The following is a 23,107-nucleotide window of genomic DNA, read 5'->3' as shown; positions in this document are numbered from 1 at the left end:
TATACCTGAAGAAGCCATTCTACCTCAATTCTAGGTGATTGTAAACAAAGTTCCTCTAGCCTAGGCAAGTTATTGCGCTGGGTGAATAAATAGTCATGCTTTCATATCCTAGCGGTTAGCCAATCGGAGCCAAGCAGCATAGCTCATTGAATATTAATGAGAACTGGCGCAAATCGAGCTGAGTCTTCCTGCAGGCTTTCTATACCACACTAGAATGGCTTGAAACAAGGTAAAAAGGCAGTTTTTCCACAAAAAATGTTACAGAGTCCATGGTAAACTTCAGACATTACCACAAAAGTAATGAAATATGTGTGGCAGGGCATCTTTAATTCATTTCCCCCACTTTTCAATTATAGATTTCAAAAGAATATGTAGGCATGAAATTTTATTGTAAACATCTTCCATACAGATGCTTGAAAGTATTTAAAATGTTTAATTTGTGCTGTATGTTTGAGATGTCTATTCTTTGAATGAAAGGCTAGCAGGTTTTGCATTTAAAAGTGCTGGCAATGCATAAAATAGATTGGATCCAAGATCACCCTGTTACAGCAGATGTTATACCCAATGAAAAGCCATTCCACCCATCGTTGTAACAGTTGCAAGTCCAACAGTCCATTAATTGCATATACTACATCCCATGTGTATAGAGAGAGAAATCAAAATGTGTACCAGAGAACCTTTGCTTTCTCCAGAAATACTTGCATGAATGTTGTCTTAATAAGTATTTAATCTTGCTACTTATGAGAGAACCAGTGTGTGAGGGAGTGACTCTAGGGGTACATCCCAATATTCTATTTAATCCTTTCTTGTTTATCCCTCAGATTAAAGTATGCCATCTTTAATGATGTATTTATTCTTAAACTTAACATTAAATGGAAATGTGTAGATGGTTACCTTCATGTTACAATGTTTGTGATCCTCTCAATAAACACTTGCTGTAGACATCTGTCATTTCCCAACATTTGCATCTATTAGCTTGAGCATTAGGATGTTTTGACAAGCAGATTGGCCGATGCTGCATGGCTGCTGTTGACACATGCATCATGTCACTGATGATCTCACTGGATGTCCAGATGAATCCTTCTCAAGCATCAATTGGATACACTCATGACATTCTGGTGACATCTTACATTTCCTCACTTATAGCATGTAAAGGCTTGCACAGGAACAAATGATTCTAATGTGTTTCCATGAACCCTCAATGACAGAGATGTAAGACAGCTATCTACCAGTCTGGTTTATGTACAATGCTAAGTGTTCAATGGTGGGCATATGTAAATCAACCCATTGAAGCCTGCAGTGTACCAGGATTAAATTCTTCTTGAAGTTTGTCTTCCAATGACAGTAATTATGATTCAAATTCATTATCAGTCTGTATCTTTCAAGTACCAAAGGTCTTCTTGCGGTGAATCCATGTGGTGCTGGCTCCATCAGTATTTTTGCACTCAATTTTCTGGATTAAGTGGACTGCTTTGTATCTAGAGTACTAGCCTTATCGCAGTGACTGCTAGCTTTTGGAAGGTAGAAATCTACATTAAAGTTGTATGTTGAAGCAAGGGCACTACATCACAGCACCATGGACAGAGGCTCAATAACTTCTCACAACCTCCCCAAGAGCCTCACATGGGATCTTCACCTTAGAGCATTGGTAAAAGTGGTTATGAAACCCGATTAAAAACCTGACCTTGACCCCTGTGAACTGCCAAGATAAAGGCACAATATCAAGCCTTCCCTTAATCTCTAAAATCCTAGAAAAGGTTGTAGCACAGCAGGTATGCTCATACCTAGATAGGAATTCCTGAAATGTGTCAGTCAGGATTTAGGCCTCATAGCACAGAGACAGCACTGGTTAAAGTAGTAAATGACCTGTTACTAGATTCTGATCAGGGTTGTGCCTCCCTGCTGGTGTTGAAATATCTGTTGAGCTACACATGCTACTCCCAAGCTCCCAGTGTGACCACTTCTTCTCCCTGGAACTGCCTGACTAATCTTGAGGCCCTAGTTCTGGTTGGAGTCATCACTTGGTGGTGCTCCCTGCTGCTGAGGATGACTCCACGTGGATCACCTGGAGATATATGGGACTGCTGTAGATAAAACCACTCGGAGACTATAGTTCTATGTCAGTGGTCATTTTTGTGGTTCATCATTGAACACTTGTGGTCTTTGGCAGAAAGGAATTAGAGTTAAGTCTTTAATGAACTCAGAAATTACACTTATTTGTAAGTTTCCCTTAAGCTTCTGATTACACTTCTCTATAAACAGTTGTAGAATGGACATTATTTATTATCACACTCTCCAGTGTCTCCCAAATGAGGATGGGTTCTCTTTTCAGTCTGGTTCCTCTCAAGGTTTCTTCCTCATTTCGTCTCAGGTCGTTTTTCATTAAAAACCGTTGCATCAGACTTGCTCATTAGGGATAAATGTAAATTTGTGATGTCATTTTGTAATTTTTATGTCCATTGTTAAATGTGCTACACAAATAATATTGAACTGAATTGAATATTGTGCATACTGTTAAATCAGCATAATCAACTAATTTGACTGTTTAGGCATATTGTGCAAAGTAACATAGTATTTTCAAACAGAATCTAATTTTGTGTCACATCAGTATAAAATATGATATAAAGGACACAGTACACGGTTACAAACTAAAAGGGTTTTTGAATGTTTCTTTGGATACATAATGGCTCAAGCTTTCTAAAGAGGACCTAATTTCAAAAAAGGGAAACACTCTGTTGTAGGGTTTCACATAAAACATTACGTGACAAACACTGTATGGTGCTAGACATCTTTTTTCTCCCTAAAAGGAAAGAAGACCTGTCTATTATCAACAACATCTACATGTCTGTACTCACAAAAGCCTCAGAAGTAAATATTAATTTTACATTTGCTATTGATCTGTACATCCTTGCATAATATACATGATATGGTACATGCTCTTTATACACAACCCTACAGTTTGTGAAATACTAATAGTAATCTCAAAACATATATATATATATATATATATAAAATAAATATTTCTATCTTTCATGAGTTGTGATTTTCAACACTGTAACAAAATGGCAAAGTGAAGTGGACTAAAGGAGAATAGAGAAGAGAAACATGTCTGCTCATTAAAGGTGCTGCTACAAAGGAGAAAGTTTAGCTCATAACAAGGGCTGTGAGTGAGAGCCTCTAGGGAAGGAAAATCAGCCAAGAGAAGGAAAATCTTACACAGAAGAAACAGTGCATTAAAACAGTGAAAAGGGCCAAAATTCCTGCTTGTGCCTGATGCCAAAACATCCGAACGCTGAAGGTAAATGAAGTAAGTAAATAAATAATAACGTTAAGTCATTTCTTAATTATTTTTTTTATTGTAAGCTTATTTACTGAAATTATATAGAGCAACATTTGGCCTGCAAGAAAACATTTTTTCTTCCTTCTGTTTAGTTTCAAATACAGCAAATACAGCATGTTGCGCTTATAACAACAAATAACAGCAAATAAAGTGAAAAGCAAGAGCATTTTTCCAGCCCTGGGATCATAAATGGCCATCTCCAGAGGACCGACATTAAAAATTGAGCACATCTCTGATTGCCAGAGGCAACAACATTTCACGTAGTTGTCTGAGTTGTCCCAAATCTAACACTAATGTACAAAGGGATGTGTGTTCGTTTCAAACTTTTACAGACAATTAAGTGAAATACTGTGTCCAGATAAGTCTTCTAATAGAAGCTCTTAGGCAGATGAAGCACACAGCACAACTGATTAAGAGGGGACAAAAACATATTTAAGAATGAATCAAAAGAAAATTGTAATTCCATACATTTTGTGCAGCACTACAAAGGGAACACGTGACAAAATGACACTCACAATATCAATGACTTTTGTTTTTTTCCTATGTAATGTACAAATGCATTGTTTCCTGTTTTGAGCCCCAAAAGCTAAAGGCATATTTACAATACATTATTAAGAATACATCTGCTCATGCAAATAAGTATTTGTAATACTCGTTATAAGCTTAATGTTCATAAAACCTTGACCAGTTTTCAAGTAAAGTAAGATAAAAGGGGCATGAAAAGGGGCAAAATGGCTTAAATTTCTAAAAGAATTTTTACAGGTATTTCATAAGAAATATTTTTAAAAATCAGCTTTACAGATATGAAGAATTCTTTTGTTAAACAACAAATATACCTTGGGGCACATGGTATAATGAAATAAAAAAAGGGAACATACTATTCTGTACATATTTTACAAAAGATGAATAAACAAAGATACATGTTTAATAGAGAAATGTGGAAAAGGTATTATCTATCATGGTGCAGGGCCATAACAAATTGTTCATATTCAGTCACAAAAAAAAAAAAAAAAAAAAAAAAAAAATTCATCACCTTCTTGCCCAATATTGCACTGTGCACTTAAAGGGGCAGTGCATGAGAAATTCCTCTGTTCAGTAAAACACATTGTGAAGAGAGGAAAATCTGACAAACAGCACCTTTAAAATTCAATACTTATCACTATAAGTAATTATAATTTTTCTTAACTTTACATGTTTAAAGTCAAAGGTGGACTAACATAAAAGTAATTCCTCATTTGATGAGAAAAATGACTAATTCAGGGAGAGCACCATAAAATAAATGATTCATGAGCACAAGATCTAAAGCAAAGCAAAGCACGTACATGTTTGTGCACGGAAAAGGAGTTAGTAAATGTGACCTCACAAGAAATAGTGAGTAACAGGGTGTAAGTATTCCAGTTAGCTAAAAGTAGCCAAAAGCAAAGCTCTCCACATAGTGATATAATAAGACTTCTTCATTTAAATCCCATCTTCTTAAAAACACTGATAGTTGCTTTCATAGGGGGAAAACCCACAATGTCCATTTAATTCATTTCTCTCAGTCAACTAAGAGCTTCTGTTTCACTCTGTATAGTGACACCACACCCGCCCGCACACATTCAAAAATATTAACAGCAAAATGAAAAATATATTCTCACCAGAAAGTGCATTAATGTACAAAACATGTCCACACACACACAGTTTGAGGGATGAAGACTGTAGGGGTTAAGCAGTGTTGAGGAGGGATTGCATACTTGCAGAGAGTTACTGCAGTTTACTGGTGAAGTTCACCACATACAGTCACTGATTGTGTTACACAGAAAGAGTAGCTGGTAAGCAGACTGACAGGCACTGCATGCAACAGGTTACTGGGAGACGTGGCAAGATATTTGAATGTTTGTGTGTGTGTGTATGTATGTGTTACCATCTGAGAGAGAGAGAGAGAGAGAGAGAGAGAGAGAGAGAATATGAGAGCGAGCTTGAAATGATTAAGTTGTTTGTGCATGTGTTGGGGTTACGTGTGAGAGTGAGAAGGCCTATTTCTGTCCAGTCAGAGACTGGGATATGGAGCGAGGAGGAATCATGTCCAGCAGGTACTCTCGCTGTCTGTCTGCTAAACTAGATGACTTATGACCCCCAACATTACCAGAGCTCAGGTAAGCAATGTTGACTCCTACAGAGAAAGTGAAGGTGAAATAAACAAATAAATAAATATTTGTAATTATTATTATTATTATTATTATTATTATTATCATTATTAATGATAATAATAATAATAATAATAATAATAATAATAATAATAATAATAATAATAATCCCACAATATTTGTCTCACTATGAAATACAATTTGGAGTAATCTTTAATAAGCCAAAAAATATAAACAGGGGATAAAGTTGATGAATTATTTATATTATACATTATTACTATATGATTAAATATTATTTGATTATCTCAGGGCTAGATAAAGGGTAACTTACACCAGCTACAATCCAATTTAATCTCAATTAATAAGGCCATTAAATCTGCAGGATTTCATCTGAGCCTAAACAAGAACCACAGCTATTAATAAATTCATTAATTATTGATTTTAGCCCAAGTTTAATTAATAAAAAAAAGGGAAATTGTGTGTGGCTCTTGATTGCCAGATATAAAATCCTACATTCATACAATCCCTTTATAAATGCAAATTTCAAACCCCTTGCTCTAGAAACACTTAAAATCCTTTGAACACCAAACCGGACCTTTAAATCCTAACACAAGAACATCACTCAGGCTTGGTAGCTTATAAACAATCTTTAAACTCAGACAAAGCTAGAATATTTTACATTGCATTTTTTAAAATCTCATTTTAGCATGATGTAAATTAAAGTCAGTATCAGATGTGTACAAGATAACTCCACCCCCAAGAATTTGAAGAATTAGTGATTTCAAATATTACATGTAGTAACGTACTCATTATATGGCACAATGGATCTGCTTATATTACCTCCAGTGAACAAGTTACTCACCAGGAATGCCGTACAACTGATGTCGGCCGTCATGCTGTGACCGGCTGCTGGACGTAGAGCAGTGTTTGCTGGTCATGCCCATTATAGTGCCAGGTAGAGCAAGCTGGGATGCCTGTGCAAAGTTGGATAGGACACCTCGTGCTGACCCAGAACCCGCAGCTGATAAACTGCGCTGCACCTGGGACTGAGCAACTTGTGCTGAGGATGCCTGCAGGTCAATATGCACACACGTTCATAGCTCATGTACACACTTGGGTCACCAGGTGGGTGTAGAAATATGTCTAACTTCTCATTCCTTGTATTTTTCATATTATATCCCACTTGCACACTAGTTAGGCAACTCCTTTAGACCTATAAAGGAAAATGGCTAAAAGGAAAACAGCTAGATGGAAATTCTATTACCAGTTTCTTGAAATTATATGTTTTAAAATGTGCTCTTTGGTGCACATAGTTGATCATGTTAGTAGGACTAGCATACAGGTGCATATACAACTATAAACCATAGGCCACAAAGTGTACAGTTTGTCAGCTCCCTATATATAGTGCATCAATGGATGTGAAACAACACTGATTATAATCATTATAGTGTCACCTCTGAAATACTTTATTATACCTACTTTACTGAGCTGACATTCTTCCTTGTACACTTTTAATTTTTGCATTTTATTTTGTTTTTAACGGTCACTTCTTTTGGCCAAATTGTTTGGTTGTCCCTCAAATCCCCAGTAGCATTGCTGCACCTGATCCTCTTGTAACATTACCACACACAGTAAGACACTACCATGTTTAAAGATCACTACCACAACGAATAATGCTTGTTTGTGTGTGTATGTACCTGTCTGATGGTGTGGTGCCTCATCATGGACTCAGCTTTGCTCACACTAGCTGCAGACACTGTAGAACTAGTGGACAGGGCAGCTTGTTGCTGTAATCTCTGTTCAATCTCCTACAAAACAGACACACATACACACATGCACATACACACAGAATAAGCATTTGAAGCACAAAGTGTGTTAGTGGCAAATTATAGGCAATGGTACACCTGGAGGATCTTGTCTTTACCTGCTCTTGCTGCAGAGCTTTCACAAAGGCATTCTTCAGCCTATTAGTATGTTCAGCTTTCAATGCCTTCTTCTGATTGGACGTCATGCATGTCTCGCAAAGGATGCGTCCGCCCTTCTCCTGCTTCCAGTGAGGGGTAAAATCAGTTTTACACTGAGCACATGCAAAGGGCTCCAGACGACCAGATGTCCCACACAGCTTACCTACACACACACACACACACACACACACACACACACACACACACACAGTAAATTTAAATTAATATCCTAATGAAAATAAAGCACAAATGATCTGTCTGATGACCAGCACTATTAGTGTTCTCACCCTGGCTGTCAAGAACACTCTGTACCACCTCCTCTAGGCCCAGCAGGTAGATGAACTCAGAGTTAGCAGCTGAGGGCAGGAAGTAGAGCAAAGGCGCAGGTGGTTTAGGCAGAGGGATTTCCAGTAAGGTTTTCTCCAGCTGTTTGCGTAGAGCCAGTTTGGCTGCAGCCTGACTGCTGGCCACATCTTGCACAGAGCTAGATGAGGAAGAGCCCACCCCAGAAACACCCACTCCACCTGTCACACCAGCCACCCCCACTCCCCCAGTCAGCCCAGCCACACCCACTGCCTGCATGTGTGCCAGGTTCATGTAGATGGAGGAAGAGCTGGAACGCTGGGGGACAGGCACCTGCTGACTAGAGGCCTGTAACAAGTGTCACACGTGCACGCAAACACAGACAAAAACACACACAGACACACGCACACATGTTCAGTGTATTAAAAGACTTAAAAAAGGTTTCAGATTTTTAGTCAAAAAATAAAAGTTCTTTAAATTACATACAGGCTGTTTTTGTTACTTCTTCTCTACATAAAGACTTTGGGCAGACACACAACTCTGTTCAAATTACAAGTGTTCCTAATAAAGTGCGCTGTGAGTGTATCAGGTATATAAACTCATCTAAACACACACGCACAGTACCTGCTGATAGTTAACAGTGCTGTTGATGCTGGCTGTGGATGTGCGCATGCTGCTTGATTTGCTAAGCACTCGGTGGCCCTGCAGCTGCCCCGGGCTTGGAGCAACCACTCGCTGTGACATCATCATCTGGGGTATGGAGGCACTTGCTGCAGACCGGATCACACTCTGACCCTGAGGAAATAAACGGCTCACAGTGACAAACTGCACAAGGCTTTTGCTTCACTCAAGAATGCAGGTTTTTTCATGACCACAGGATGGCAGTCATGAGCTGTGCATTTCTGCTGATATTTGAGGTTACACTGCTTAACACATAAAAGCAAGAGCTTCTAAGTATGTGGTCATGTGTGCTAAAGTTAGCTTGTGGACTCCTGACCTGTGCAGCACGAAGGTTCTGGGCATCTCCACTGTGGTGTGTGTGGCCAGATCTGATGGGTAGTTTGTTGCTAGACTGAGAGCTGTGGGCTGAGGGATGAATGGATGAAGAACTGCTCTGCACCACTGACACCTGAGTGACAGATGAAGAAAAAACATTTATTTAAAAACACACAAGACGACTTTTAACGCGGCTCCCAAAGAATACAATGCCGACTACTATTACTACGTTTCTATGTAGCGGTGGCATAAATAATAAAGGAAGAAATAGCTAAAATGCTACATTACATTCTGTAATCTGTAACATGTATAGCTGCTAGATTTTTATCTATTTTTTTATCTTATTTTTTGTTATCAGTTACAATTCCATTATATTATTTCATTGTCTTCTGGAATTCGTCGTCCAGACAAAAGACAAAAGCAGCCGGCTTCTCATTACGGCCAAAGAAATTCAGCTTTAGACTGTTAATATATTTTTTTTTTTTTCCACAGGGCTCTTAATTATCAGGGGATGTGACAAATAAAAGGGATTTTTCCCAAAGCAGTAATAAGCCTAAGTACAGACAAAGAAAAAAGAATATTATACAGGTTTAAATTTCCTCGTATTACTTAAAATGTTCAGATGTTACTGTAGAGGAAACTGAGCTCGATTGCTTTAACATGAACCATTTATCATGGTTATAAAATGTTTTAATATTTGATATTACTTAATAATTTAACCTAGTCCTTGAGACCCTGCAGTCTGAGGTTCTCAGTAGCTCAATCAGACATGTTAAATCTGATCAGATATGTCAGTAGCAGAAATAACAACAAACTGTGTATGGTAGGGGGTCTTGAGGACTGGAGTTAGAGCCCCTGCTTGAAAGCTTAAATGCAAGAAAAGTACCTAACCAGTTTGGATGTCGGTGGATATTCAGTGGTTACAGGAAGACAATCTGGATAATTTATGTGGTATATTATTTGATATACTTTATACACGGGATTTGGACAAAGAAACTGAGGGTCAAGTATTCGTTGTCAGGCTGCTTGATCCAAACTTTTGGTCACTTGTACTGATGGCAACGTCGGTTCCAAATCTTTGGCTGTGGACAATGTAAAAACATGTAGTGTTCTCTGAAGAATCAAACTTCACTGTCTTTCCACATCCAGGACAGTTATGGTATGAAGGAGACCTAAAGAAGCTTATCAACTGGTTTCTCACATACCCAGAGTGAAGAACAGGGGTAGATCAGTGATGGTTTGAGCTGCAATATCATGGCAAGGACTACGCTGAAGGTGGTGCCATCAGATGTATCAATACACACAGGAAGACCGAAGACATAGTGTTTTAATGAACATGAACGTGAAGCTGAACATCTCCCTTGGCTTGCACAGGGAGAACAGAATAGAACATCAGAATATGGGGTGTTTTTTGAGGAGCAAGTCTGGAACGTTTCCTCCACCAAAATCACGTAGTGACCTCGCCAGTGTTCTGCAAGATTAATGCCTCAAAATCCCTCCATCCTCAGGGCAGATCTGTCATTCCTAAGATGGACCAATGCTCTATTGGCCTGGGCTAAAACCAGGTGTTTCATTTTAATTGTCCAAACCATGTATAAACACACAAACTGGGAAAGTCCGTTGGCAAAGATCAATGCCAAAAAGCAATCACAACAGTGAAAACACATGAAATACAATATATAAACAGCCTTGCCTTTCATTAGTGATTTGCCAACACTGAAAGCAAAACCTTCGTGCCATTGCTCTTATGATTCTTGATAAAAAACAAAGCGTGTATTGTAGCCATGTCAGATATCAGTGTATTTCACTCTGCTGCATTGCTAGTTCACATCCATCAATGTGTAGAAGCCATGCCACACTAAAATACTGAAAGGTCAAAGCAACACCTTTATCAAGTTTTAGTAATCATTGTTGATCGGATCTTTGTTTCAACATATAAAGCAGACTAGAGACCACAATAAACCTGTAAGAAGTAGGAAAGGTTTTCCTTTAAAGATTGTTCCGTTATATGGTGAATCTCCTGGAACGTAAAGCTCAAGCTTCATGATGCAGTCAGGACCTTCTCAACACCACATCCCTGACATCGGCTTAGAGCACTGACGTCATGTTTTCTGCATGTCGCCAATGAAAGACGATACGATTTGTCTAACACATTTTGTTTTTTTCAGAGCTTTTCAATCTGGCACACAGCTGTTTACACCTGAACAAAAAAAAGAATAAAATAACAGCAAAAAGAAAAACAAAACACACAAAACAGCTAATGAAAATCACAGACTGGACCATGTCCATTTTACACTGCTTTTCTCACTGCAGAAATGTATCCTAACAAAGTGACACTTTTCTATTGTACATCGATCAGGATCAGACGTCTAATGTTATGTTGCTTTTTAATTATAACACCACATTGAACTGCTGATTTTTTGCATATATACTAAATTTAAAAAAAAACTAAAATACACGCATTAAGGCTTTTAACACTTATAATAATTTCCCCTGTGTCATTAATCCTGGCTATTTACAATCTGACATTTCACACTGTACATACTTAAACCCTGGGTTAACCATTTCATCTGCATATATGCAGTTTCAGCAACCATGATTTGATAAATACAGCATGAAAGCTTTAAATAACAGCATGTCCTACACTTCCGCAACCAGTGTGAATTAAAGGACCCGAGCAGGTACTGTTATCTTTCACAACTTTGTAATCTTTATTGACCTTTTAAGTGCAGTGTAGTTGACCAGGCACTTGCTAATTTTCCTGCGTCTGGTATTTCTCCTTCCGTAATGTGTGACGTTTTTCCCACCTGACACTACTGATCCGTTTTTGTTGTGTCGCTACGTCCTGGTTTTTACAAGATATTAAACACACACTGTTCAATTTCTAATTGAGTTTCTGCTGCTAAGCATCTAGCCGTAAGTTTGTAACACTGCATTGTTTCATGCTGTACACATCTGGCACCACAAAAGCACTGTAAACTCTGCTTTAAAGAAGGTCTTCATAAACCTGGATATAAATTGGTGCTAACAACGCTTTAAAGTGTGAAATTTTCTTCTACCCAGAGTTTTAAATGTTTGGTTTAACAAGATAGTTTCTGTACAATAGTAAAAACTAGTCTTTTTCTCTGGCCTTACAAAAAAATTGTATTTGAATTCATTACTGCTTATTAGACAAGGCATTAACTGAACTGTGAAGTGAAGAGAGAAACAGAAAGAGTCCGAGATAGAGACCTTGTGGGCGAGGTTCTCCTTCTGTAGTTGAGACTGCCTGAGTTTCTTGAGCAGAACCAGACGAGCCTCCTCAAGTCTCAGCTCCTCTCTTAAAGCCTTAATGACTCGCTGTCGCTCAGCGACACTCTTCCCCTGCAACACACACACACAAAACACACACTCATAATGCACAAACAAACACAAACATGAAAATACAGTGCAGAAGGTCTCCTCACTGCCTCTTTACCTTAAACATGTCTAGGTTTACGGGTTTCACTTTGTCCTCTCTGCCTGCAACACCTTTGGGGCTAGATGCCTCGTTGTCAGATAAAACGATCACATCTGGAGAGGGAGTGTGACGTTCACGGTCCACTACACTGAAGTCATACATACAATCAGATGGTCAAACATCAAATCGAATGATTACAGGCACATATTTACGTACATGCTATTTTTATAAACGTGCATATTATCGTTAATGTAATATTTAAGGCAGTATGTCAGCTGATTATGTGTCATCATTATGTTTTACTCGTATGGTAAACTCTTTTATAGAAAACAGCATACAATTGAGACAGAATATAATCTAAGCAGCTGAGGGGTAAAAGGAGCCAGCTCAAGGGCCCATCAGTCGCTTTCTGTCGGTCCTGGGACATGAACTGAGTCACAATCATCCGATCACTTCCAATTCAGAGTTGGAGAGCAGAGTGTGCTAATCATACTAATAAGAGATTTTTGTCACACCGGTGATTTAAAAAGCTTTTCAGTCAACACTAGAAGTGTATTATACGGCAGGACTCGACACTCCCACTCGCATGATCTGGATCACTGTTTCATTTATTTATGCTGATCCTGAACTGAGTTTTGTACATTACCTGTATCCCACACAACACAAACTGACCAGACTCTCTCCCTCACCTCCTCTTAGCACTCATGTCCACCGGCTCATCACTGATGTTCTCTTTCCCGCTGCGACCCATAAGAGAGTGAGACACGGTTGGCGTCCTCAGGCTGCCATTCAGCTTTTCCTCATACGTTGTGTAGCTCTGTAACGCAGAGTGGCTGCTGCCTCCAGAGGCTCGCAGATCCCCCAGTGTTCCAGAGCCGCTTTCCAGGCCACTCAGGTCCTTGCGTTTGAGCAGTGCGAGCATTTTCAGTCTCTCCATGGCCTCATGACCTTCCATTTTCAGCCTCTTGGGCAGGACGTCATCGTGAGTTCGGCTACGCTCCTCTGCTGGCTCCAGGCCTCGCTTTAGCAGGTTCAGCCGCAATGCCTCCTCACTCATACGGTCCATTCTGGAGGAGAATGTGCACACACACACAAAATGATACACAGCCATCAAAACATTTCTCCTGCATAATCTGTCATGAAATATATTATCACGGAAATACACCCAAATTCAGAATACAGCTTGTCTCATCACTCCACTGCAACTCCAGAGATTAGTAAAGCTGATATTAAGTTTGAACATGTTCTTCAACTCTTTTGTCATTGTTTGGGAGAAAACAATCAGCATGTCTATGTTTTTTTTGTTCATCAAATCAAATGTTTAGACATGCTTTATTCCCAATGCCTGAGGCAGTGATCTTATTCAACACAGAGAAGCTTTGAATATAGAGGACTTCCTTTACAGGGAAACAATTAAAACTATACAGACTCCCCAATCAAGACCATTTTAATTGCTCTCCATTGTATTTCCTTCCTCTCCTTGATTGCAACCTTTTAACCCAAACACAACCATCTGGATTCAAGTTGGATCATCACTTAAAGAGAATGGAACAAGCAGAAACGATCACTTGATCGAATGATCAATTTGACTAAGAGAGTGAGATAAAGGAAGAAAGTTTAATTTGCTCTTTTTTTCGACACCTTTCCGGACAACTTTGCTTCCTAAAAGCCAGTGTAGAGCAGACTAAGACAATAACCGCAGACAGACTCACTTATTTAAAGCTAATCAAATGTCCAAGCTGATTCTCAATTCAATTTCGTTTGATTTGTAGGGCTTTTTAAACATTGCCAAAAAAAAAAACCCAGCTTAGCAGAAATCTAGATGCGGGTTTAGAACTCAGGTGAGATTTCAGAGAAAAAGGAAAAAAAAAGAAAAAAAAGAACAAGACTCAAAAGGGAACCTATCCAGTGTACAGTGGAAATTTAAATCATTACCTTTGTTCAAGGATGTTCATTACGGCCATAATGTGCGCAGTCTATATGATTAGAGAAGCAGTTCTCATGTACCAGTCTACAGCATGCAGGTAAGATTACTGTCATCAATACAAGCCCAGGTGAGTCTTTAAGGTATCTATGTGTGACTGTCCAGAGGAGAAGGTAAGTTACCAGCAAAGAAAACTCCAAGCAGAAGTAGAGCATCAGGATGAATCAGGCAGGTCCTGAGGGACGAGATGAGCCTTAAAGTCTTTAAACAGGCATACAAGCTAGTATTTGATTGGTTCCCAGTGACACACAGTATGGATAACAGATTTGTATGTTAACGGGATAAAATAAAGATGGAATTGTTCCAAGATAATTTAACTAACTATGAAAAGTGCAAACAAACCACCAGCAGCATACAGGGTTGCTGTAACATATAGAAAACTCCTGAGACCATTAAAATGATCTCCTTTCCAGAAGTTAAAGTGCTTTGAAAACTCTGAAACCAGATTATTCACCCATTTCCCAAAAAAAAAAAAAAAGAAAAAAAAAATGCATCTACTATTACTCTGGATCTCCATCTACACTGGTTACCCATCGCTGTATACAGAACAAAAATAAAACCGACTCGCAAAGCACCACACGGCCCTGCCCTTAAACACCTACCTAAACTTCTCCTTCCACAGACTCCCACCCTCAGGTCCTCGGACAGGTTCTGCTCATTGTTCCTTCCACCCACCTCTCCTCAGTAGGTGGCAGATCATTCAGCTGAGACGCTGTAAACTTTCAGATTTTGCTAATGAAACACCAAAATAAACATTCTTGGCCATAACCGAAACCAAAATTCATGACACAAACAATGCTGGATTTAACAACCAAATAAATAACAGGAAAAAATGAATCGTTACTTATCGTTCTGTTTTGCTACATAAATTCTAATAAGGAGTTGCTTTTAAATAATAAAAATGCAATAATTGAATAAAACACAATACAGTATATATCTACTAGGCCATGTTTACTAATAAAAAACAGCATTGTGTTTTGCGTAATGATTTTTAATATATACCTAATACTGATAAACTACTATACCCAGTCTGTATAGGCATGCTTTCGAATGGTTCATCAACCCTAAATCGGAAAAGCACCGCAAGCAAACTGGTCATTTTTCTGGTCAGAATTTTCAACATTTAAATGAATAAAGTCATAGAACTTTCCAAAATTGCACTCCCCCAACACATCACGATGTCCCTGAAACATCCTTATCTTTTGAAGCTAAGCACAAAACAGCTCTTCACACAATACCATGCCACTCCAACCTTCCCTTCAACAGTCCAGCCCTTTCATTAATCACATGTCTTAAATGCTTGAGTTGACTATTTTTCATATACTTTGCTTAAGGCAAGCATGCCTTTTTTTTGTTGTTGTTGTTTTAATTGGCTTGGGGGTTTATGGTCCATTTATTTATTTATTTTTACAGTGCAACTTAGATGTGCTTTATGCCATCTAGAACAGATTCCAACTAGCAATAACTCAAAGCTTATTCAGTTTGTCTTTACAGTTAAATCCTGAAAAGCATGCATAGATCCAGAAGAGCCTTTTCCCTTCAGAAAGGTTCCTCTTCAGAAAGTTGAACCATCCAAAGAAACCTTAAGGAACCTTTTACCTACAAGTGTACTTTCATCTGAGGCTGTTCCTCTTATTCTGTGCAGTGTGTACGGCATAGATAAAGGCAAACCATCACATTTAACACTTAACATGTCACATACAAAGCCGTTCGTATATGCAGTGAGAACCGAATGCTTATAGTGGCAGTGACTCCTCGCTGATCCACAGGTTTTGAGATCAAACAGAAAAAAAAACTTCTGTACAAAAAAAATATGGGAATAAAACTAATATTAACTGCATTAAAAAAAAACCCTTAGGAGAAAAGCAATCATGCCGAGTTGCCTTTGGTAGATCTGCATGATGCAACTATCCTCAAATGTGATACTCTCACCAGGAGGTCCATCTTATTCCTTTCTGAAACAGAAAACCACTGTGTCTCTCTCCAAACTCTTTCATTTTAACTCCCTCAACTGATCAGCTACCTACTTTCCTGCCCAAGACACATACCATAATTGTACACAGAGCTGCATATGTGTCCACGAACACGCGCTCACACACACACACACACACACACACACACACACACACACACACACACACACACACACACACACACACACACACACACACACACACACACACACACAGAGCACTGGGCTCTATGCCAGTCAACACAGTCCTTGTACGCCTCCAGCAGCTCTCACATAGCAGGAAAACGGAGGTGTTAAGATGGAGGTATGGTAAGCGACAAGATCAGACACACAAACACATACATTCTATAAACCCTCTTGTATACGCATCCACCAGCCATCTCCTCAGAAGACCAGAGTCTAAACATGCACATTCCACAGATGCAAAATAAATACATGAATGTGTTCTGCAATGTGTAAAGTGTGTGTTTGATGGTGGTGTGTTCAACAAGCAACACCAAAAGAAAACCTTATAGACTTTCTAGATCGGAGTTGGAAATTAAATATGTTTAAAGTTTGCTGTGTGTGTGTGTGTGTGTGTGTGGTTAGAAGAAAGGAACGAAGTAAAGCTACAGGCTGATTAAGCTTTAAAAGTCAGACTGTGAGAGCCTGAATTACATTACTGCTGGAGACCCACAAAGAAACATCCACACGGAAGCCTAAGTCATGCCAGTGTGTGTAGATCCTTTGTTAGCCCTGTCCTACCCCCTCCCTTCGCGTACACGCGCGCGCACATACACACTTACTTTTACTCTTTCACTCCATCTCTCTTCCCAGTCTTTTACACACACACACACACACACACACACACACACACACACACACACACACACACACACACACACACTTTCTTACTCTTCTACACACAAACACCTCACTGTAGAGTTTTTAATGCCAGCAGAGTGGCACAAATCCAGCGACTGTTCTTCAGTCAGTGGCACACATATGTAGCAATACCTCTTATACCACCCATCCCCCATCCCACAATCCTCCACAGACACTCGCATCTGGCTGCCAATCAATCTGCTCTCTGTACTGTACTGGGCAGTTTGGGCTCAACAAACCCAACCCCCATCTTTCTTTTTCTACAGAGACACTCACAACGGACATCCCACACACACACACACACACACACACACACACTGTACACACAGAGTTTCCAAGTCATGCTTCCAAATTCAAAATCTGTTACCATTCTGATCAAAGTTTGAACATTTGTTATTGAACATACAAATTTATCGTATTAAATTTCTTCAAACTTTTATTATCAATTGTGTTATTTTGAGGAGGGCAGACGTTACAGGACAGAAAAGAAGATTTTGTTTTTAGTTGAATATCTCTATGACACACACAGTTTGTTCACTTCCTTGTCATAGTTACGGAGATCTAAACAGCAAACAAAACTGTGTCCTTGGTGCAGGACGAGAGTTAGATCTTGGACAAAATTGGACAATGTGTTACAGTAATGCAGACAGATGAAAACATGCTGTCCCAAAGCCCAGGACAAACTTAAAAGTTAAAAAGGCAAGAAAGATGGAGAGAAAGGATAGACAGACAGACAGATTAACAGATCGATAGATGTTCAAATATATGTGAACAGCTGACCATGACACTCATATGACCATCCCATTTCCAAAGCATGGTCTCAATATGCATATTCTAAATGTGTGTGACTCCAACTATGTGGGAAAGGTTTATGGAAGGGCCACATAAAACGTAATTTGGTCTGGTGTCCACAAACCATTGGCCATATTGCATAAAGAGATGAACATCAGCTATAGTACACTTCACTACACTGGTCAATTCAGCTCTGCTGCTGAGACACAGGTCTGTTTCCCAGTCATGCCCTGCACTGCCCAATGCCCAAAGGATTCAATTAACTCTGCTCTCACTGGAAGACCCAGATTCCTCTCCTGGCCCTTTTGTAGGCCAGATATCATAATGATAAGTGCTTTACTTTTTCCACAGAGAACATTGAAGTGTTAGGTGACCCATAAAAAGCAAGATTTGATGACTTCATAACAACCTATGAACAAAGTGAAGCAAACAAATATGTAGTCTGGCTAATTGCACTTAATCATTTTATCAATACAAAGCATTCTTTCTTTAAATGATAAGTTTACACTTAATTTATATTCAAATGTATTACAACTGAATGGGTAGGTCGTGATTTATTGCAAGTTTAAATAAAGTAGGGTCAGTTCATTTAAGTGACCTTGAGCTTGATATTTAAACAGTATATATATATATATATATATATATATATATATATATATATATATATATAAAACCCAGAGCTAGACAAATCAATGAGTAAGGCTTGCTTTGCCACTCAAACATAAAAAATGCCCACAATTTACATGAAAATGCAGAAAACAATAAATGACCTTGATTCAGACACATTCATTGTATTTAAGGGGACACACACTCATACTCACTCACGCACTCATTGAGATTAGCTTTTTCCTGCAGTGCCCCTTTATCCTGAACTATTACATAAAACACAGCATCTCATGGCATGGCTGAAGAAAGACTAAATACTGCACATGTACAGGAAAGAAAGTCACAGTGAAACTCTAAGCGCTTCCACAGAGACCCCCGAGGAGCCGCTCGTATTCACACACTTCTGCTTGTTTAGGTCACGCAAAAGCACCATAAGACTCCATCACCTGCAGATGCTCTCCACACATTTCATACATTCATTAACCTTTAACTCAGAAACAATCATTTCTCTGCATGGCTGCCTATTAAGAACTCACACAATGTTGGCAGATGAATGAAATGAACAATGACAAAAGAAAAAATTGGAGTTCAGTTTGGTTTCTTCCTATCAGGAAACAAATAGTTAAAATTTAGCCCCGGCGGACCATTTTTGGATGCATCGATTCCAAATGATCTGCAGACAAATCTAATAGCACAAGATGTAATGGCAGAAAGGGGAGGTCAGGACAGCGGAGCTTGTGTAATCTAATCACATGACATGAGAACGAATGCAGATCAGAAATGAGACCAGATACAAAACTGGACTGGATGCGATCACCAAACACATTCAGTGAGCCACCAAAACGGAGTGAAGATCTGGCACGTGTGCCAGTGCCTCCAAATGACAGCACTTCATCCTTATCTCCATTCAGCAACCCACACACACACACACACACACACACACACACACACACACACACACACACACACACACACAGCACGCTGACAGCCAAGAGAATGGGCACGCTGCTAATTTGTGTAGAGTAGACTCCAAAGCCTGTCTTATACAAGCTGGAGCAGCAGATCTGCTTCTTTTCTCATCACTGCTGTCTATAGCTGAGGCTTCTTCCCTGGAGAGGAGCTCACCTGGTGGTGGTGGTGGTGGGGGTGTTGGGGAGCAACTCACACATCACACACAGGCGCAAAACAGGCACAAAATAGACTTTTCTAAAAGGAAGACGCAGACGGTCACCTAAAGGAGAGAAAATAGGCAGAGAGTAGCCATGTAAATCAGGACAACATCAGTCGACTATAACGAGAGCGATATCTGCTCGTCATGCAGCCTGTGTGTGTGTCTCTCAATATTACAACACTTAAGCACAGGTCTTCATCAAACAAGGCAACAACTCCGGGCTCTGGGGGGTTGCCATGGCAACCAGTACATCTATTTTTAGACAGTACCACTAATCAATTTAATTTCTGCTGTAGCCCATGGCAAACATGGAGGGACAGAGGACTGGCCTTGGACAAAGAGAGATGAACAAAGTCAGCACCAGGACAGGGTTAAACTGAATGCAGAGAGTTCCCTGAAACGAAACAGAGCTTTGTGCAGAAATGCCAAAAACTGCAGACACCCCATAAACCATGAAGTCTAAGCTCTATGCCCACCCCCTCACACGCACGCACACACACACACAATCATACATTTAAAAAGTGTAAGGTCTGTGTGTATATAGGTGCTCAAACAAGCATGATCATCCCAGCTCAGGAAACCACACAAAATCAGGTTACAAAGTCAGTCAAAGTGCTTGATTTGCCTACCAGAGTGTAAGAAACATGTCTAACAAACTGAGTGGGTTCATATGCAAAAGCCTTGAGAAGTCATGGTATTCTGGGGTGTAGCTGTGGCCACTGTCCTTCAAAATTGGCCTGCTGTTTTTGATTAAGTGTGCAGGAGAGTGAGAAGGATTAGGACTGATCCCAGTCTGTGAAGGGGTGGGTGTGAGGAGGGTCATATGATTATCTGTAAGTTTACACAGGCAACTCTGTGCGTGTGTGTGTGTGTGTGTGTGTGTGTGTGTGTGTGTGTGTGTGTGTGTGTGTGTGTGTGTGTGTGTACGCGCGTATGTAACATTGGAGGTGGAACAGACATGAGTAATGATTAAATGTTAAATGTGGCAGATTCCAATGACATGAGACAATCTTCCTGCTTATTTTGCTTTGAAGCCAGATTGTAAGGGAGAAACTAAAATACTTAGAAAGTGAGAGTGAAAGAGAGAGAAAGAGAGAGAGAGAAAGAGGGAGATCCCTGCTACTAGGGTGCTTTTCCCCCTTTAAGACCCACCACTAGTCTTTGTCTTCTTGTATCTATAGCCCCAAGCTCAGGCCGGCTTTTAACCCCAGAACAGGGAATTATCCCTCAGCAGGGCCATCAGTGGTTAGAACTCTATGCACACACATCAGTTGGTTGGAAGGACTGAATCAGCAATTCTTAGAAACTTAAGAAATTATCAGTGACAAGTCAAATTTGTCATTCCAAATATAAACAGAAATAAAGTATTAAACCTTTCCTTGGAATTAGTGTGGTGCAATTAAAGGGTGACTGTACCAACACAGGGTCATGTGGAGCCTGGGGCCTAATACTGGAGCACAAAATGAGGTGCCAATCCATCACAAGCAATAATCTCTCTCTCTCTCTCTCTCTCTCTCTCTCTCTCACACACTCGCGCACACACACACATACAAACACACACACACACACACACACACACACACACACACACACACACCATTTCCCATCTATCCATCCATCCATTCAACCATCCTCTACACAGCTTACTGGGTGGCAGGGAACCTGGACCTATCCCAGGACACCCAGGGCACAACACAGGGTACACCCTGGAGAGGATGCCAGCCTATTGATGATGACAGCCCACAATCTCACACTCACACACACACGTCAGCCTACAGTGCATGTCTCTCGAACAGGGAGGAGCCTGAAGTACCCAAAGGAATCCCCCTAAGCATGTGTCCAATAGTATTTTTATATAAAAAAATTTAAAGGTATATACTGAGACCACTGATGTTAATTCAAAGCTTTATTCTAAAGGCTTTCTAAAAGGTACACCACATACACCTTACCTGGCACAAGGAGTCGCACAATCAACAAAGAACAGTACTTAGTACCATACAATGCAAGATAATAAACAAAACTACAGTTTAAAGTAATGGCACAAGTTCAGCAAGTTTATGGTGTTTATGGTGTTAGGATCATATTTTCCAGGGTGCTCACAGAGCTTACAAAACAAGTCGGGAAATCGTAAAAAGAAAAACGATCCAGTGCAGATTTCAGTCACCTCATAGAAGCGAGCTTACTGGAGACGAAATGTCAGATTCATCTCTCTATTAACTGAGGACGGGTCACCGGGTGCTTAGTGCAAGTGTACATTATTCAGCAATTTAGCACCGTAAAGTGAGTGTTAGGGGCTGTGTTTATGACCCCACCAGGTCTAATCCACTATGAACAACTCCAGGCTCCTGAACTCTGGTTCCTCGTACTGTCTCACACACACACACACACACACACACACACACACACACACACACACACACACACACACTTCAATCCATGTTCTAAAACAACACACACCACAGAAAGACAAAGTGAAATCAAACTGTCAAACTGACCCATGTGTACTGGAGGATGTGGTACAATTCGAGCTCAGCTGCTACTTTTCTCAGTCCATTGTGTGTTCTTGTGTATCAGCAGCAGCAGCATGCACTGATAAATAGGACGTTACATGGTAGCCATTTGCATGCTCTCGAAACAAGTTGAGGGCGAACACGTCTCGACTTACGCAAATGGCTGATGGCAGGATCTCTATTTTATCCCACAGCAGGAGGTTCCGCCATCCGCAACTCACTCACAGCGACACGCATCACATCAAAACCTCGCAACCGGATCCAAATAAAACCCCTGTATTTCATAATAAACCCATTGTTCGCGTTGCAATAGCTCATGTTTACAGTTTGCTGTTTACTGTAGTCGCGCAGCAGGGAAAAGGGATTTTTAGAGCGATTATTTTTCACCCTGAATCTGCTGGGTTTTAACCTCCAGAGACTCAGTTCATAGCAAGAAACAATAAAAAAAGCTCGTTTTAAACGCAAAAGCGGAAATTATTTACCCTAAAAAATAATAACAAAAAATAAATAAAGTGCAAGCTGACGGAGAAACACACGCACACACGCATCACGTATCTGTAACACGACAATCGTGTGTGTTTTACTTTAACAGGATCGTGAACACCTCGATGCGATCTTTTAAGCAAAGCGCAATAAATAAATCTCGCTGTACGGATATGCAGCGCGAGCGTCGGCGTATAAATACCAGCACGGCCCTTAATTGTTTTTGTTTATTTTTAGGGGTGAGTTGTGAGTGAGTGAGTGAGTGAGTGCGCGCGCGCGCGGGCCGCGGCTCATCCTCGGTCTCACCTTGGTCGCCTTCACCCCACAGGTTCCCTCTCGCTCCGGTCTGCTTTTGGGATGCTGAGACGCTGCCGTTACCTCTGGCGACTGATCCCGGCACCGGCGAGCAACACAAAGCCTGTGATTGGGCCCCGGCGCGCGCTCGCTCGGCGCTCAGACGGGACCATTGATTGGTCGGCGTCGGTGTCGATGACGTTGTTCGCGTTACGGTTTGTTGTCGTGTCGGCGGGGGGGCGGGGCCACGGTGACGGTCACGG

The 23,107-nt window shown here is 40.2% G+C and overlaps 1 protein-coding gene across 3 annotated transcripts; it reads right to left on the bottom strand.

Annotated features, from left to right (window-relative positions):
* Positions 1-3,333: 3,333 nt before the first annotated feature.
* On the bottom strand, positions 3,334-23,074 carry LOC113644734 (transcriptional repressor p66-beta-like). Of its 3 annotated transcripts, none has more exons than XM_027149805.2 (11): positions 22,857-23,074; positions 12,858-13,235; positions 12,187-12,316; positions 11,961-12,092; positions 8,731-8,862; positions 8,358-8,528; positions 7,718-8,081; positions 7,391-7,593; positions 7,164-7,274; positions 6,329-6,536; positions 3,334-5,492 (listed from the first exon to the last, which is right to left on the bottom strand). In XM_027149805.2, exons 2-11 carry the CDS (start codon positions 13,232-13,234, stop codon positions 5,356-5,358), a joined length of 1,965 nt encoding a protein of 654 aa, XP_027005606.1. In that variant the 5' UTR covers position 13,235; positions 22,857-23,074; the 3' UTR covers positions 3,334-5,355. The 3 variants fall into 3 exon arrangements, with proteins under 3 accessions (XP_027005606.1, XP_047667343.1, XP_047667342.1); XM_047811387.1 differs by lacking the exon at positions 22,857-23,074 and adding an exon at positions 22,053-22,074; XM_047811386.1 differs by lacking the exon at positions 22,857-23,074 and adding an exon at positions 14,755-14,892.
* Positions 23,075-23,107: the final 33 nt, after the last annotated feature.

Source organism: Tachysurus fulvidraco, chromosome 3 (genome assembly GCF_022655615.1).
Source record: "Tachysurus fulvidraco isolate hzauxx_2018 chromosome 3, HZAU_PFXX_2.0, whole genome shotgun sequence".
NCBI classification, from domain to species: Eukaryota; Metazoa; Chordata; class Actinopteri; order Siluriformes; family Bagridae; genus Tachysurus; species Tachysurus fulvidraco.
This window is presented reverse-complemented; position numbering and strand designations above follow the sequence as displayed.

Bases quoted from the DNA above. Each gene is read 5' to 3' on its own strand.
- LOC113644734 (XM_027149805.2), bottom strand. From the start codon at position 13,234: ATGGACCGTATGAGTGAGGAGGCATTGCGGCTGAACCTGCTAAAGCGA. The intron at 12,317-12,857 runs GTGAGGGAGAGA...GTATGACTTCAG, and splicing joins GACATGAGTGCTAAGAGGAG to TGTAGTGGACCGTGAACGTC. The intron at 12,093-12,186 runs GTAAAGAGGCAG...TGTGTGTTGCAG, and splicing joins TAAACCTAGACATGTTTAAG to GGGAAGAGTGTCGCTGAGCG.